Here is a 16,634-nt window from a genome sequence, read left to right as displayed (position 1 = left end):
CTCTTTAGGTAATTTCATGTCTTTCGAATATAAGACTAAATTGTGCTAATTTGTCTTAGAACTTTTCGGACACCAGTCGTCCATTTCACATTGTGCGGAGATCGTGTGGGTCCCTAAAGTCTGAAAAAGATAGTCATCTTCAGAAGCTTGCTTCCTCAACATTAAAACTGTCAGGAAGAAAGCTTTTCTATGGGAGAAAGAAAGGGTGAAAAGACACTCAAAATGGGACTTTTAGTTCCTCACATATGATAGTTACAAGATGAAAACTGGATTCGGTTGCTTCACTCAGCAAAACGACACCCCTGGGAAGAGAGACAATTATTACCTAGGTTTAACCCATGGGAACAGAACCTGATGCTTTGAATTTGCATAAATTAATTTCAAGTCCCAGTGTGACTTGTACAACTTACATGATAGCACTGTTTCCTCAACTGAAATATAGATGAAGATTAAAAGTTGCAGAGTTGCATAGAAAATGTTAGAATATTTTGCTACTCCCAAACACTGTTAAGTCCCTGGAAAGGTCCAGCATTAACTGATGGTTAAGATCAGAGTTGGAGGGGCGGATGGGTGGCCTTGTGGCCCTACTTGGAGGGCAGGCCAGCGAGCTGATCCCTCATTTCCCCCAATGCCACTGCTGCTGTGAGAGATAATTCTAACTTCTTTAGTTTTACTTATTCTTTTTAGTTTTTAAAGGGCACAATATTTCTTAACTGTTCAGTACAAATAGAAGTAGTCGAAACAGGGAATGGGAAGTTATTCTTCAGAATCTGTAGGAACAAGTACTGGATTTTATACAGTGTGTCCACCACTGAGGATATACGTTATTTCGGCTTTCCTTATCTGGTCGGAATCGGGAAAAATAGCATTCCAGAGCTTGGGACAGGGGATCGTTATTCATTCGGTGGGCTGCCAAATGGTATAAGGTACATCCATTGAGCGGCATTTTCTAGAGATTCCTGTTGTGATCACAGGGTTATGCTTTGGTTTTCTGGAAGGTTTTGGTAGGTCATTGAAGTCAGGGGTCCCTTAGCTGGCCCCACCTCCTTTCTCTTTCTGAACATTTAGAAAGCAAGTTAAAGTTTTAGATGTTCTTACAGAAGCTAGAAATGTTCTCCTTATTTATTTTCTTCCAAGGCCTTCTCTAAATCTTCTTTAAAAAATTAAAAAAAAAATCTTTGCTTTAAATAGTTGTCAGAGTCAGGAAGTTTCTGAATATAACTTAAATGCTTTTTTTGCCAAAATTGTTTCTTAGTCCAAAATGAGTTGCTGCTTTCAGTATGAGTCTGCTGGGTCTGCTGTAACAAAACATCCCAGACTCTGCAGCTTAAACAGCAGACATTTCTTTTCTCACAGTTCTCAAGTCTATAAATCCAAGATCAGGGTACCAGTGGGATCAGTCTGGTGAGAGCTGGACAGCCAGGTGCTGACTGGGTCCTCACCTGGTATGTTGAGAGGGAGCTCTGATTGCATCTTGAGAAATCTTCCCACATGACCTCCCCTAACCCTGATCACCTTCCAAGGGCTCATTCTCCAAATATGGTCACATTGGGGATTAGGATTGCTATGTATGGATTTCGAGGGGGGACATGGATACTTAGTTCATAATATTTCCCAGTAGGTGCTCTCTCTTACCAACTGTAGAGTGGTCTTTCCTCACTGGTAGTGCCTGGTAGAGGAGGAGGCAGTGGAGGTATGGTGGGGGTAGACCCAGTCAAGAATGGCCCACTCCGCAAGGCCATTTATTTGTGGTCATTTGTTTATTAATGGTATCATTGTGCATTCCTGCTTCCTGCAACACTTACTAGGAAGCAACTTGCCAAATGATTGCTCCAAAGGAGACTGCCTCGTTTTCTTGTAGGCTTTTAGTTACAGATGAGTGCGGACACGTTTTAATTGCTTACGACTTCCCCACAAACAGAACCGGGATGCTGCACTCCATTAAATTACCTGCAGCACGATCATTTTAAGAAAAGGTTTTATGTTCTTTTAATGGTGTTATTTATTGTCCATAAACTTGTGGCGCAACCAGAGCGGCTGTCTTCTGAAGTGCGCACAGGGAGCGTAGTTCTCTGCTTCCTGCTTCTCCGAGGTGTCCAGCTCTGCAGGTGTCATGCAGACTAGCAGAACTGCAGCGAGGGTCACCTCCAAGAGAAGCATGCCTGGCTGTAGGGTTAGATTCCACTTCAGGACTTAATACCCTTGGAAAGAAGATGGAGAATCTTAAGCTGGGAGGACAGAGGCACAGATGCTGGGAACTGCTTGGGGCTGCTTGTTCCATGTGTCTCTGCTGTGGAGAGAGGTGGCATCCCATGGTGGAGTCAACTTTGAGTCGGTACTTGGCCAGCCAGGCCTCCGGTGTCAGTCTGCAAGACTGGCATCAGGAGGGCACGACAGTGCTGCTGAGGTCTGCCGCATCTTGGCCCCAAGTTCTGAGAGTGTGGACCCAACCCAGGTCATGTTGGGTTTCCATTTCTACTGGCCTTTTTTTTTTTTTTTTTTTTTTTAAAACCCACTCTTATGCCTCCTCCTTTTGTCTCTGGGGCTCCCTCACCCACTGAGACATCACACTGAGGGCGTAACTGGATAGGATTACAAATCGAGAGAGCCAAGGGGTGCCAATGTGGTAGACTGAACTTCTCCTTTTACTTGTCCTGTGTGTTCTCAGACTTTCTTTGCTCTTGACTTTGGAAATTCCCCTTGTTTTTCATGACTGGTCCTTTTTTCTACCATGTGGTGACCGAGTTCCTCATCCACCTACTTACAGATGGTAGGAAAATTGAATTTGCCCCTGAGGAGCGGGTGCTGGGGTCTTGTGTGCTGCTTCTCCCCTGATCCTCCTGGAACGACTGAGTTGGTGTCCTCTGGCCTTTGCTTCCTGCAGTCCTCTGAGTTGTCTCCCCTGCACCAAGGTTTTGATGCCAGGCCCCTGGGTTTGAATTACGTTCCAGGCTCTCCTCCTCATCCTCAGGGAGCAAAGTGCAGAGCTCTGTGGACTGGGCCCTTGGCATACTCTGTGGGACCCTGTGACAAGCAGCGAGTATCTCTCACCAGTGGAGGGGACCATCCTTTTGGCCTCTGTGCCCAACTATTTACTGAGGCTCTACTCTGTGTCTTTAAATACGTCAGACACTACTAAGAGGAATCACGTCTATTTTGTGTTCTGACACAGAAATGCTGAATTGGGAATTTTTTTTTTTTTTTCTCTTTCTACCAGAGGTGGAAGTCTTCAGGAAATGCTAAAAAGGATTATGGACAGTATACACAAGTAGAGGATATTGTGTCATAAAGCACCCTTTAGGTATCTCTGTGTAATGAACAGTGGCAGGAGGCAGGGCATTGATAACTTGTCTAGTTCTGTAATTATGTCCAGAAAAGACTAAATAAACTGCTAAAACAGAGAAACTTAAAGCTCAAGGTGAGTCCAGAGGTTCTGAGGGTCCAAATATATGACTCCATGCTAAAAAGCAGACATGCAAGAAATTAAAAATATAGCCCAAAGGTTTAATGTTGCCTTTTAACTGTGCTTAAATTCATATTCGTATCCTAACTGTCTGTCTGGAGTAGCGGGGTTGATATAGTGAAGGTATAAACATATCTACTTCCAGTGAGTGCTCCTACAAATCCTGTTTTGATAAGGTCTTAAATCTGTTGAGATCAGGCCGTAAAATCCCTCTGCAGTTTCAGCAATAGGTAAAAACAGTGCTCAACAATTTTTTCCTTTTAATTTTGCATTCAGACTGTGTAACCTCTGCGCGTAAATCTTTCTCCCCCCGCACTGCCTGGGGAGAAAATATGGGCAACATGTGGTGTGTTAGCAACATTTCAAGTGTAAATATGAAACTTGGTTGGTAAATTTTAATTTACCTTTTAATAATTTTCTGACTTATATGGACTATTTTTAGCATAGGAGAGCTTAGAGAGTTAGTGAAAAATATGTTGTAATAACTGCAAATGCCAGACAAGAGTTTAGAAATTTATCAGATAATAAGTTCTTCATCTGTGGTTAGTGCATCTTTGCCTCTATATGGAATTTTGGGCCATGGGGGTGACTAAAGGTTTTGCTAATGTGATTAGTACCACTAAATTACTCACAGAATGCCCACAAAATGCATACAAATGTTCCCCGAGGAAGAGCCCTATTAAGTTTATTCGTCATCTCTGATAGCAGAATCCCAAGTTGCTATTAATTTTGGACAATCCCTTTAGCAGGTGGCCATTTGTGGCAGACTAAGTGTGCTGGGGCCTGGTGGAAGCTTGGGAGGGAGAAACTCAGGAATGAACCACCCAGCAGAACATTCCAGTCCTTAAACTCCTCTGTGGTTTGCTGTTGATACAGAAATCTATCCTTTGAAGATGACCTCTGAGTGGAAATGTGCTCTGGAAAAATCCCTTATTGTTGCTGCAGAATTTCCTCTTCCAATGGAAGTGTTTAAGGTAAGCCGTCCGTTCTGGGCAGTTGAGTTACTCTTTTCAAGCATCAACTGTTGAAAGAGTGCCCTACGCTCAAATCCTTTCTCGCTATTTAAAATGCTACCTTCTTGATCAGTTTGCATTTAAAATGTTGAAAATTGTGTTTCCTTTTGCTATTTTTAGGACAATCTTAAATACCTAAATTATAAGACGCTGGTAAAATTTTTTAGGTCATTGTTTTTCTCTATAATGTAAATCTCATTTTCAACTTCTCGTCTCTTAATCAAAGAAACAAAATTTTACTGTTTGTTTTGGTAAAAACCATTGAAAATGGGTTTCTCCAGATGGTACAATTTTCTTGAAGTCACGTGCTGAGACAAAGGGCCTGGAAACATCTCGACTATAGTGGATCACCAAGTTCTTAACCCTTTTTAAAAATCACGCTTAGGATTTACATGTTTCTGTCCTCTTAGGAGAAGACACTGGAAGAGTGTGTTAGTCTTCTAAGGTGGGCTCAGGGAGACCCTCTGGGGTCTGACTGTTCCCACACAGTTTCTCTGCTCTTGTTTTTGAGCTTCTGTGAGCTGGAATAACTGGCTTGGGAGCCTTTGAGGATTCTGCAGTATTAATTGGGCCGGCTCTCAGCTTTTCTGCTGAAGGCTTCGATTTGGCTTTGCTGAGTGTGTTAAATTAGTCCCTTCTTGGGCATCAGCTATTTCACTCTGCACACCTTTGTTGTGCTGAGTGGGCTTGTGTGTGTGTGTGTGTGTGTGTGTGTATGTGTTTAAGTCTGTTACCATAGTTTGGGTTAGAGTATAGAAAGAGATCAAATTGATTTTTTTTTTTTGACACTGCCGTATTTAAAACACTCACCATTTGACTGGGGCAAATGGAAGCTTCTACATCCTTTCCGGACATATCAAGCGTGGTGTGGTTTCATGGTGCTTCCTCTGTAGTCTTGTGTCATGACATGTCTTTTCTGCTCAGGGTACTGGCTCTGGCCTTTTAATTTTTTTCATGTTCTTCAAATGTTAAATTCTTACTCAGCCAGTGATCTCAAATATAAGTTCTCTAAAGAGTTGAAATTGGCCAAGTTGTGTCATGTGCATGTAGGAATATGTGACAGTGAATCCCACTCTGTTATGTAGAGTTATAAGGCGCCAGTAAAAAAAGAGAGAGAGAGAGAGAGAGAGAGAGAGAGAGAGAGAGAGAGAGAGGAGAGAGAGAGAGAAGAAGACAAAGAAGAAGGAGAAGGAGAGGGAGAGGGAGGGGGAGGGGGAGGGGGAGGGGGAGGGGGAGGGGGAGGAATAGAAAGAAGAAACTCCTTCCCAGGGCCCCTGGATCCTGATGAGCGTGGGCCTCCAAGAGGAGGCTACCTCTCGTGTCGTAGTTGCAGGCAGTCATTCCTGTGAGTCCTTGCACTGTACCCATCTTGCTTTCCTGTTGAAGCTCCAGTGAGACAAGGACCATGTCTGTTTTGTCCATCGTTAGTAACATAATTCCTCGCCCATGACAATACTTAATAAATATTCGTCAAATAAATAAACAAATTCTTGCATGGACAAATGTACTTAACTCCCTGGGTTAAAAAATTCCGAGTAAATGTTATCGATTAATTGGATATGCAGACTTATTTGAAGCTGTGAATACTAAGACTCCAAAGGTACAAACACTAATAATCTTGATCTATCTCTAATTAAAAATTAACTGATTCATTAAATATTTATGAAGCAACTATTCTTTGCGAAAGGTTAAGTTATGTGCTGTTGACCCGATTCCAGGGTTTAATAATTTGTTCATATTTTCCAGAATACAGAATACAGGGGCCCTGGGAAGGAGTGGTCTTCTCCCACCTATGAGAATTCACACTATTATTTTGATAAAGTACCTGAAAATTACCATATCATTCAATATTTGTTCATAATTAAGCATTGCCATAGTAGCTTTGAATATAACTTTTGGGCCTAGCCCACGGCAGGGTGTATGGTGTATGGTGTATGGTGTAGGATGTATGGTGTAGGGTGTATGGTGTAGGGTGTAGGGTGTAGGGTGTAGGGTGTATGGTATAGGGTGTAGGGTGTATGGTGTATGGCATATGGCATGTGGTGTATGGCAGTATGGTGTATGGTGTAGGCACTTCATAAATGAAAGTTGGTTGTACTGAATATTTTGTGTTCTTAAAGTTCATGAGATACTTTCATAAATGTTTTCTCTTATTTCGAGTTTATGGAAGAGAAACAGGCAGTGAACATGTATGTATTTAACTTGGAGGCCGTGGGAACGACTGCTTAGTTTCCTAAGGCAGTTGTAACAGATGATTATGAACTGGGTGACGTGAGACAGCAGGAGTGTATGCCCCCGTACTCTGGAGGCTGCAACTGGGATCGAGGTGTCAGCTGGACGGGACTTGGCCTGCAGACCCTGAGACAGGCCCAGGAATCTACCCTGGCTTCTGGTGGCTGCTGGGGCCCTTGGCATTCCTTGGCTGGTGCTCCATGCGCTGCCTGTCTTCATCTGGCCTCCTCTCTGGGTTTCTGTCCAGATTTCCCTCTCCTTCTCAGGACAACAGTCCTTCAGCCCACGCCCATCCTGTGTGACCATGCCTCCAAACACAGTCACATTCCCGGGTTCCAGGGGCATGTGAACTCTGAGGGGACACTTTTCCACCAGTCCCACTGAATTTCACCCATGCGCAGTGATATAAGAAATCAGATGCTGGTATTCTCTCCTGGGTTCCTGTATTTATTTATAAGGAGGTAGTTAAATTCAAAGAAACTGCGTGAAATTATATCAAACTATATTTGTAGTTGCTTCATTTATAAATAAATAAAAGAGAAACTCTTTCTCTCTTTCTGAGTTTTTAGAAGTTCTAGCAAGTGATATTCCTCTGTAGGGTCCCAAAATAGAATAATACACAGGCACCCATATGTATATACACACACAAAATCATATCTATTTTTTCTCCGTTATCACTGATCATCAGTGTATCTTGACGGGGGGACTGACTTCTATTTCTTCCAGTATGGTGAAAGGAATATATGTTTGCATTCAGCAACGAATCATCGGAGATGTGTGTTGTTAAGGAACATCGCCATTGTGTTCAGCTTTTATGAGACAGAAGTCAAAGCTAAGTACATTTAGTAGCTAGGAACCTGCCATGTTTCCAAGCAATTCTTTTTATTATTTTTACACTTTAGATAAGATGGGTGTTTTGATGGAATGAATCTCATTACGCTGCAGTTTCTGACAAGGGAGGCTGGATTCACACGCGTGTGTATCCCTGTTTACGTGCAGTCAGGGCAAGTCTGTGGGCAACCTTCCCCTTCTGCCTTAAACACAAACAGAAACAGTGCACGCACAAGCCCAGAGTTGGGTTTTCTGCTGTTATTTACTGTTGAGAGAACGTTTCAAATAGCTTTTGGACCCTACGTTTTTCAGGGCATTTTGACTTACCTTGCCTGGAAAATACAAATAATCTTTAAAGCATACACTCAGTTGAAAGATAAATCGTTGATAAAATGGGTTAAAAAAAGCTCAGAGATTATAAAATCCATTTTTTAAAAACAATAAATAATAATTTTTCCCTAAGAACCAGCCTCATTATTTAGAAACCTAAAGGATTGCCAAAACTATTCCCTAGAATAGTACCGATTTACTCCTGGTAAATAATAAGGGCATAGAGGCGACCTCCCTCTGCATCCTGTGGTCTCACTGGATTCTCACCTGGGCTTGGCCGGGTTATTATCAGCGTTCAGAACACAAAGGAATCTCCCTCAAAGGACTCTGCTTCAGGAACCTAAGAGTGTGGACAAAACCTTTCCTCGTACTGCCACTCTGTGCCCTCTGCCGTTCTTCTAAATTGTAGTTTACCTCTGTTAAATTATTCAGGTTTCACTGACACACTCCCATATCCATCAAAAAGAAAATCCCCAAAGAAGTAGTTCCCAGGTTCCCAAAGAAACCAAGTAGTTTTTCCTCAGAAGAATAGAAAAAATAGAGGAAGCAAAGGTTTTGCCACTAAGCTCATTCATCACCATGCCTCAGGATGGGAGGAGGGGGCCAGCCTTGGAATGCCACTGAAATCCGTGATCCATTTTTATTCCTGAATGAAGGGAAAGTTCTTGACTCTTTCTGTTTTAAAAGCGTTGAATGTTTTAGAGGGTTTGAAATTCCAAATCAACTCTTTTTTGAGACCTGCGATGGAGTGCTGAGAACTGTAGATAAAGACAATGGAGGCTCTAGGCCAACAGCCCTGGCATCCTCCTGGAAGTCTCTTTCCTGGCCCTCCTGTCTGGGAGGTCCCCCTACTGCCCCAGGTTTGGTGACCCCCCAGGACCCATAGGATTCAGAGGTCACTTCCTCACAGCTACACTTCCCTACAGCACAGGATATATAGCAAATCCCTGAAGGGTGCAGGTGCCTGGGGGGAAGTCCAGAAAACCAGGCCATCTTCCTAGGGTCCTCCCCTGGGGGGTCTCGAAGGGACTGGTCAGGCGGGCACCTCTTACCTGGCACAAGTCACAAATCCACAGCTCCCAGGAGGAAGTTGAGTGTTTGGCATAATGTCTGTTGTTTGCAGAAGCAGTTCAGGCATAGTGAGTCATTCATATGTTTAGGAAAAATTTTATGTCCTGTTAGGTATAAAACCATTAGAGCCACATTCCCAGATGCCACCCGAGGGCCAGTCATTTTGAAGCCTTTGGTCCACAGCGTGAACTCTCTTCGGCCCCTTCTGTTCCCTCCATCAGCAAATGTTATTGACTCTCCCTTCAAACTGGCCTGAACCCACTCCTCTCCCCTCCATTGTCATCACCTGGTCCCAGTTGCCACCTCACTTTCCTGGGCTGTTAGGTCAGTCTCAGAATTTATTCCCTGGCTTCTGGTTATTGCATCCCAGAACGTGTTCTTAACAGAGCAGCCACAGTGAGTCTTTGAAGCAGAAATCAGGTCTTGTCCCTCTTGCTTGTCCCTCCCGGTGTGTGATGTGCCAGGTTCCATTCGTGACCCCCTGCTCTCTGAGCCCCGTCCCTTGCAGCTCTCAGGAGCTGGTCCTGAGCCGCCCCCAACCCTGTCCCTGCTGTCCCTCAACACCCACTGCTCCTGCCTCAGGCCTTAGTATTAATACTCCATCTGCTCAGAAAATCACCCCCGAGATTTCTGCATGGCTCCTTCTGTCTCTTTCTTCAGGTCTGCTTAACATCAGAGATGCGTACCCCGGGCCACCCCCACAGCATGCTGAGCTGTACCTGCCCCTCTGCTGTGTTTTTTCTTCATAGTTCTCATGCCTCCACCTATAACATGTTAATTTGTACCTCTTAAAATGTAATCTGCTTCCCCAAGTTAGAAGGTGAGTTTCACGCGAGCGTAGCATTTATTTTTATGACTGCTTTATCTTGGTGCCTTGAATGTTGCCTGGGACACAAATATTCTCGAATAGATCAGTGAAGAAATAAGTCTGAAAAACAACTTGGAAGAATCAAAGGCTAGCAGAGGTCATTGGCATAATTTAAATGAACTAAGCCCACCATGAGTGATTCTGAATGATAGCATGCCAAAGGAAAGGGCGTGGTCATTAGAACACCGTTAGGACACGGTGACTTCACTCCTAAGGCTGCATCTTCATGGTCAGCTAAGAAGACTCCAGGCTCAGACAAGGAAGGAGAGGAGAATGCAGAGGAACGTGGTAGGGTTGGGTTGGAGATAAAACATCTCAGCATGAGAATCCCACTGCTCGCGAGCTGAAATGTCCAGAATTGCGTCTTGCTGAAAGTGACCACAGGCTGACCTTAACATTGACTCCTGGGGTGCGTTTTTTTTTTTTTTTTTTTTTTTTTAAAGCGTCTGTCCTTTATTATCGCTTTTGATTCTTTCAGTAACTTATTATATGAATAGTGTTTCCTCATTGGACAGACAGTGGAGACACACAAGCTCTAGGAACATGCTCCAAACAGCACTTGGTTTGGGTGATAGAGTTGGCGCTCTGTGACTGGTTTCTGCTTTCCAGCCACTTTATTTTCTGGACTGTTTTGCTTTCCTTCCCGAGCCTGGCACATTCCTCAGGTCCGTATTAGAACAGGATGGATGAGATGTGGCCGGAGCTTCTGGGTTATTTCCACTCATTTGAAGCTGAGGAGGGATGTGGGTTTTGCTGTAACGTGTACACCCAGCGCTTGAGCTATGACCCCTTCCAGTGTTGCCCCCTGGCCAATTCCCAGTCCATATATGTGGCTACAGGGAGGTCCTGGGGACTGAGGCTTTGCATTCGTGAGGACTCATAGAAGACAAGGTACCTGCTCCAAGTGTGGTCACACATCACCTGAGGATGAGGTCGTGACTAGGCAGTGTATCGCCAGGTGATGTCTTACACAATCCAAGATGGTGCTGGTCCCTTGAGGTGGCCTCCTTGTGCCATCAGGGGGTGCAGTGAGGCTGCTGCTGGTGGAACACAGAACCCTGTTTGACAGTAGATTTTTCTTTTTCTTTTTTTAATACGTAGAAGTAGTATACTCTAAAATAACGGTGAGAGCATAGCCAATAGCATAGTGATGTCATCGTTATCAAGTCTTATGTGCTGGACTTTTATACGCCTGGCAGCTCAGTAGGCTTGTTTACACCAGCATCAGCACAGACCCCTGGAGGTGTTGCACCTGGTCATTGTGATGGCTGTGATGTCACCAGGCAGTAGAAAATGTTCAGCTCCATCGTGATCTGGGACCAGTGTCCTCCATGCAGGCCATTGTAGTGTGGCACCTAACTGTGCTTCAAATACCCAGTCTGTTGGTGTCCTTGGATAGCTCAGTTTTTGTCCTGTTGGATGTAGCTTTTAAATGGTGCCAAAATTCTATCTCCAGAACTGATAGGCTTTAACAGGTGCTCTTGAAATCTGTAGATAAAGGGCTTGGTGTAATGGCAGTGTGATCAGGTGACTCAGGTTTGTACCCACATAACTTTCTTCCTGGCATCTTATGTTCCCCGTTCTTTAATGTTTGATAAGCAAAGAGAAGGGCTTCCTCAGGGAAGGCTAACTGGTGGAAGGAGATGCTTTACTATGAGACCGTTGTTGTTGTTTTTTCCACGCATTCTACCAGAAGTGTCCGGTCTGTTCCTAAGGCCCTGAAGATCCTCATCCTGTGTTTTCTTTAGCATTTTCTCTTTTTAAAGCTTTGAAGTTTGTACTTGTCAGTGTGATTTTTAGGTTTAACCCCGAGGAGGGACTCTCTTCTCCATGTTGGCATCTGAGACCTGGGTTTGAGGACAGAGAGAATTAAGTGTGGCAAAGGAGGAAAGTTAGTTTCCCCTTTTATAGAGTGTAGCCAGGGGTAGGAGAGGACGTGAGCGGATTGTGAGCTTGCAGTTTTGAAGGTGCCTGCTTTCTTTTTCTCCTATTCAGCAGCTTAATACGGCAGCGGTAAACTTGGCCTGCAGGTAGGATTCTTAGACTCTCCCCGAATTTGGAGACAGGTCTTCCTTTCTTTGGCCACATTGTTGAGTAGTGAACATTAGTAGGACCTGCGATCGGTGTCTCTTCCCCAAGTTATGCCCCAGTGGTTCTCTTGAAGGGTGTTCTGACAGCAGGTCGCTCACCTGTCATCAGACTGACGCTGCCCCTCAGCGTCATCCACTTCCTTTGTGGGTTGCCTTGGGGGGGGGGGGTTGGAAGCTCAGGTTCCATGAGGCTTATGAGTCAGAGCCTGTTTCTGCTGTTCTCACTTCTCTACTGACTCCAAGAGGCATGTCAGCAGAACCTCTGGGGCGGCAGATCACAGAGAAGTCGAGTTTCCTTAAGGCCCGTGCCTTGCTACTTAGAGGGACCGGAGGTGAGCTAGTTGGTGCTTATTCTTGATGTGTTCTGGGTTCTCGAACTGCAGCATGTGAGCCGTATAGCAAAATAGGGCCACAGTGGCATCTCATTTTTATGGGTATTGGAAAAAATCTTATTAGAGGCCTAATAAAGAGCACACCTCTGGTCCAACAATAAACAAAGATTGCAAAATCTGTGAACATCAGGGTTCACTGTGACAGTTGCTTGGTCACAGGCTGACGCTGCTGCCTGCTGTCTGCTCGCTGGTGGCTTGCCTTTGCTTCTGAACATTGCAAATTGAAGAGTACAGTCGACTTTCTGTTGTCGGCTCTGGGGCTCTTCAGTCCCCAGTGGCTTCTGTTCACCCCGATCATTCTGGCTTGGACCAGGTTCTGGGGTTGCAGAGGAGGGGATATGATATTTGCATGGACTTCACACAGTGACGTGTGGGTTGTTGGGGTGCCAGGGGAATAAAACCTCTTGGTTATAAAACTAGGCAACATTCCAAGTGATGGTTGCACCACATTTCAATGTTTTTAAGACTTAAATTCTGTTCTTCATTAGGAGGAATGATTAAGAAGATACTGAAATTCTTTCGTCTAGGGAGGATTTTATTGTGGATTTAAGCCACAATAACATTTGTGTGGAGGGAGCTTCCCCCTCTGAAAATGCACCCATATCTTTGCAGGTTAGGCCTTGCTTTTAACCTGTTTTACTAGTAGGCAGTTGCAAACAGTGTCTCGGGCAGGGAAACCAGTGTGAAAAGAAGTTCGTTTCTCCCTTTGACTTCAGGTCTTCATAGGGTTAAGATCTAATGGAACATGAAGACCACGTACGTATCACAGGGCAGTGCGGCCTTTACCTGGCCTCCTGTGCCCTGGTGGTTGGCCTGCTAGAGAGGGAGGGAGGGAAATGTGCAGAAGTCGTTGCTCCTGGGTTTTCTCTCCTCACTCCTCAGACAGCCATCCTGCCTCAGGCCTCCTTGTCTAGAACTCATAAAGTCAAACGCAGGGTCCTGTCTGCCTCTGGTTTTGTCTTCAGTCCCATTTATAATGAAAAGTCCGCCAGAAAGAGGCAAGATAAACTTCTACATGAACATTTATCTGTTTAACATAAAAAGAAAAAAACAAATGTATAGGTTCAAGATAGCAGAAACCTGACTTAAAACAGCTTAGTGTTTAAGCCACTTGGAGTCACCTGCAGGATTTCCAGACCCCAGCAGGACTGTTCCCCCCACCCCACAGGCATCCACGCGCACATATGTAACTCCAGTCTGTAAAGGAATCAGAGTTTGTCATCTCACTGGTGGTCTTGTGTGAATCTTGGACCTCATCTATTCCTGGCCTCTGATGATTCTAAGCCTGCAGGTGTGTTCCAAGGGAACCAGAGCAAGGCCCAGCTGCACCATTACAAATCTCAGCTTCCTGCATGAGAAGCCACCCAGCTTGGAATGTACGTTAACCCTCTCAGACCCCTTGCCGTCGTAGCAGATGCAGAGACTGAAGCCAGGTGCGGTTCTATGAATGCCACCATCGCTATCCAGTGGGACATTGTGGTATTGATCGCTTCTCATCATCGAATCCCAACAAGATGGCAGACACTGCTGGGACCTTGCCACGTTATCTCACTGTCCTTCCCGTAAGCCGACTCAGTAGGTGTTTTAGGTCTTAGTGTTGAGGTTGAGGGAACTTGAGGGTCAGAGAAGTTATTTTCTTGTAACTTCCTTGTACAGAGAGACCTTGTAATAGAGCCAGGACTCAGACATAGACCTAGTTGAACCCCAAGGCCCTTTTTTTTTTTTTTATTTTTATTTTTTGCTCTTGCTTTTGACTAGAGTTTAAAAATAAGCTGGGCTATCAAAAGACGGGGCAAAGTACTTATTACTGTAACAAAGACCCCAAAGATGAATTCTGAGTGCATTTAGTGTTGCCTGCCCAATACCACATTTGATTTAGAGTATGTCAATCAGTTCATTCTTCTGTTGCTTTTGACAGGGGCTCTCTGGGCCCTTTGGCCAGGATAATTCTTTATTGTCCTAATTAGCAAATGTCTCTGCCCTGTGCCAATACCAGCACCCTGGAAGGCAGCGGTACTCTTCTGTAGAATTAGAACCACTGGCATAAGTCAGACGTCGAGGCCTCCTTCTTCTTGACAATGATTGGTTTAGGAAGATGCTGTTGACCAGTTTGGTTCAGCAATCTGATGAGGCACTTTGCCAGATGGTATCTGAAATCTTTAAGAAGAGGCATAGGGAAGAGGTGGCTCTCTCTTCTTCCTCTGTGCCTTATTTGGTCTGGCTCAGACTCTGGAATGTCTGTAGCCATCTTAAGACCATGAGGGATTGGACTGGGAAAGCTGTCACAGTAATGGTGTTGAAGGATGGGAAGATCCACGGTCATTTCTGACGTTGCCGGCTGTTCTTTTCACCGGTCCTGAGCCCTTTCTCTGAGTCTTACTGGATTCCCTTATGGTTTACCCCAGGTTGTGTGGGGGTGTCTGTCTTTATGTGTGAAGGCACAGTGATGGATGAAACTTTCCTCAGGGCCACTCCCAGTCTTGGTGGCTGCTCCGCTCGTCCATGGGTTGAGAAGGATGGTTCATGCCTTGTAAATAAGAACTCATTGCTGTCATGGAGATACCCATGGTGAAATGTGTGTCTCACCACCACCACCACTGTATGCACACAAAATAGCTTCACGACACCAGGTTGTGGTCACGGTTGTGGTGTGTTGATGGTTGTTCCCTTCATTCCTAACAGCGTCTTTTAACTGTGCACACGAGGTATTTGAAGTGGTGTCAGTGGGAGGGTCGAAGTCAGGAGCACAGAAGGATCCCCAAATCTTGCTGAGAGAGAGTCCAAGTGCATCCAAACTAAAAGGAGTGATCTGCATGGCCAGCAGGCTGAGAGAGGCAGAGAGAACCGGGTGATTTTGAGGAAGCTCATCAGAAGCGAAAAGGAGGCTGGATGCAGTGGTGCACACCTGTAATCCCAGCGACTTGGGAGGCTGAGGCAGAAGGATCAGGAGTTCAAAGCCAGTCTCAGCAATAGTGAGGCACTAAGCAACTCAGTGAGACCCTGTCTCCAAATAAAATACAAAATAGGGCTGGGGATGTGGCTCAGTGACCCAGTGCCCCTGAGTTCAATCTCTGCCCCCGCAAAAAAAAAAAAATAGAAATGAAAAGGGAGGATGCCACACGTGTTGTGCCTCATGTCTGTCTTCTTGGTACCTAAAGCAGTGGTTCTAACTGCAGGTACAGAGCACTGGCCCCTCAGGGGACATGTGACAATGACTAGAGACATTTTGATTTTCAGAGTGGGGCGTGCTGTTGGCATCTTGTGGGTAGTGGACTGTTGATTCAGCTAAATATCCTACAGTGTACAGTACAGTCCCCCTCAACAAAGAATAATCTGGCCCCCAAATGCCAACAGCACCAATGTTGAGAACCTGGTGTAGAGGGTAATACTTTCCTCACCTGGAAACAGGTTGGTCAGTCAGAGCACAGGGCAGCTGTGCTTTGGGGAGGCTCTGGAGACCCCGGCTGTTGTTGTCCCTCTGCCCAGCTGGCTGGCGGTCAGCACCTTCCCATTTGGAGCCCTTCCTGCCTGTGGCAGGGCATCCTCCAGGAGTTGCCTGTGTCCCCAGCCACAGTGTCAGTGGCTGGAAGGGGCGGAACAGACAGGCAGCTTAGTGGAGCTTCCTTCTTTCTCTAGAAGGTGGTGTCTGCACACAGGGAGGGAGTTCGGACCCTGAGTCCCATTTCCATGACAACAGTGGGGTTGCAGTTAGAGCTCTAGAAGCAGAAGGGTGACCCTGGGTAATTGTGTCCACCACGTTCTGCCAGTGGGGTGTGCAGCTGGCCCCCGGCTTCTGCTTTGCTCTTTTCCAGCCCACAGGCTGCTCAGTGTTGCCGTGGGGACCCAAGGAGCCTTCCTGGCCTGCTGGAAGCCAGCCAGTTAACTAAGAGGGAGGAGGAAGGGACTCAGGAATCTCTGTCCCCCGGTGCAGCCTGAGTGGGCGCTGAGTTTCCCTAGGCCTGCTGGAAGGAAGGGTGGATTTCTTGCCACCCTTCCTAAAGCTTTTATGATGCTTAGCATTAATCAATGAAAGACATTCTCATTGCCTGCTTTGGTAGTGGTTGTTTTTTTCTTTAAACAATTTAATACCATTCTTTTGGACTTACCATGAAATAGGCCTTGCATAATTGCCTTTTATAAATTGTGTGGTTCAGGTTGAAGTACAGAATGCCCCAACAGTGTATTTCTCATTGCTATTTTTTAACATCATTGAATCACCACTAGTAGATAAAATTGCTGTTTACAGCTGTAAGTAAAAAATGGAAAAGCTTATTACTTTTCAGCTTATAGATTTTTTTATTACATTCTCGTTATACATATTTCACTGGCTAAATTTAAATCAGT

At 45.1% G+C, this 16,634-nt stretch overlaps 1 protein-coding gene across 6 annotated transcripts in view; it reads left to right on the top strand.

Annotated features, from left to right (window-relative positions):
• SFMBT2 (Scm like with four mbt domains 2) overlaps nt 1-16,634 on the top strand; it is a 213,509-nt gene that overhangs the window by 106,311 nt on the left and 90,564 nt on the right. For all 6 annotated transcript variants that reach the window (XM_079108106.1, XM_079108107.1, XM_079108103.1 and 3 more), the window contains one exon: nt 4,340-4,437. In XM_079108106.1, coding sequence (XP_078964232.1) covers nt 4,340-4,437 — 98 coding nt within the window. The remainder of the gene's footprint in view (nt 1-4,339; nt 4,438-16,634) is intronic.

Source organism: Sciurus vulgaris, assembly GCF_902686455.1.
Source record: "Sciurus vulgaris genome assembly, chromosome: 12".
Classification (NCBI taxonomy): Eukaryota; Metazoa; Chordata; class Mammalia; order Rodentia; family Sciuridae; genus Sciurus; species Sciurus vulgaris.
The sequence above is the reverse complement of the archived record's forward strand: the minus strand, read 5'-3'. Positions and strand labels throughout refer to the sequence as shown.